Here is a 310-nt window from a genome sequence, read left to right as displayed (position 1 = left end):
TGGTCAGCGCGCGCATCGCCTGCCCCGGAAGCGGTCGGCGCGCGGCGCGGCTGGGCGCTAAGATGGCGGCGGCGTGAGTTGCATGTTGTGTGAGGATCCAGGGGCCGCCGCGTCGCTCGGGCCCCGCCATGGCCGTCACCATCACGCTGAAAACGCTGCAGCAGCAGACCTTCAAGATCCGTATGGAGCCTGACGAGACGGTGCGGGCCGGGCCGGAGCCCGGGGGCGGGAGCGACGGGTGCCGGGAGTAGGTGGGGGCGGGGAGGCCTGGATCCCAACGTGAGAGGCGGGGAGGACGGCGCGTGCCGGG

At 73.2% G+C, this 310-nt stretch overlaps 1 protein-coding gene across 3 annotated transcripts in view; it reads left to right on the top strand.

The window, feature by feature from the left end:
• Positions 1-310, top strand: part of RAD23A (RAD23 homolog A (S. cerevisiae)) — a 6,811-nt gene continuing 6,501 nt past the window's right edge. For all 3 annotated transcript variants that reach the window (XM_008566649.1, XM_008566648.1, XM_008566650.1), the window contains exon 1: positions 1-200. In XM_008566649.1, the coding sequence (XP_008564871.1) occupies positions 129-200 (72 nt within the window). In that variant the 5' untranslated portion in view covers positions 1-128. The remainder of the gene's footprint in view (positions 201-310) is intronic.

The sequence above is a fragment of the Galeopterus variegatus genome, unplaced genomic scaffold, assembly GCF_000696425.1.
Source record: "Galeopterus variegatus unplaced genomic scaffold, G_variegatus-3.0.2 Scaffold259, whole genome shotgun sequence".
Classification (NCBI taxonomy): Eukaryota; Metazoa; Chordata; class Mammalia; order Dermoptera; family Cynocephalidae; genus Galeopterus; species Galeopterus variegatus.
This window is presented reverse-complemented; position numbering and strand designations above follow the sequence as displayed.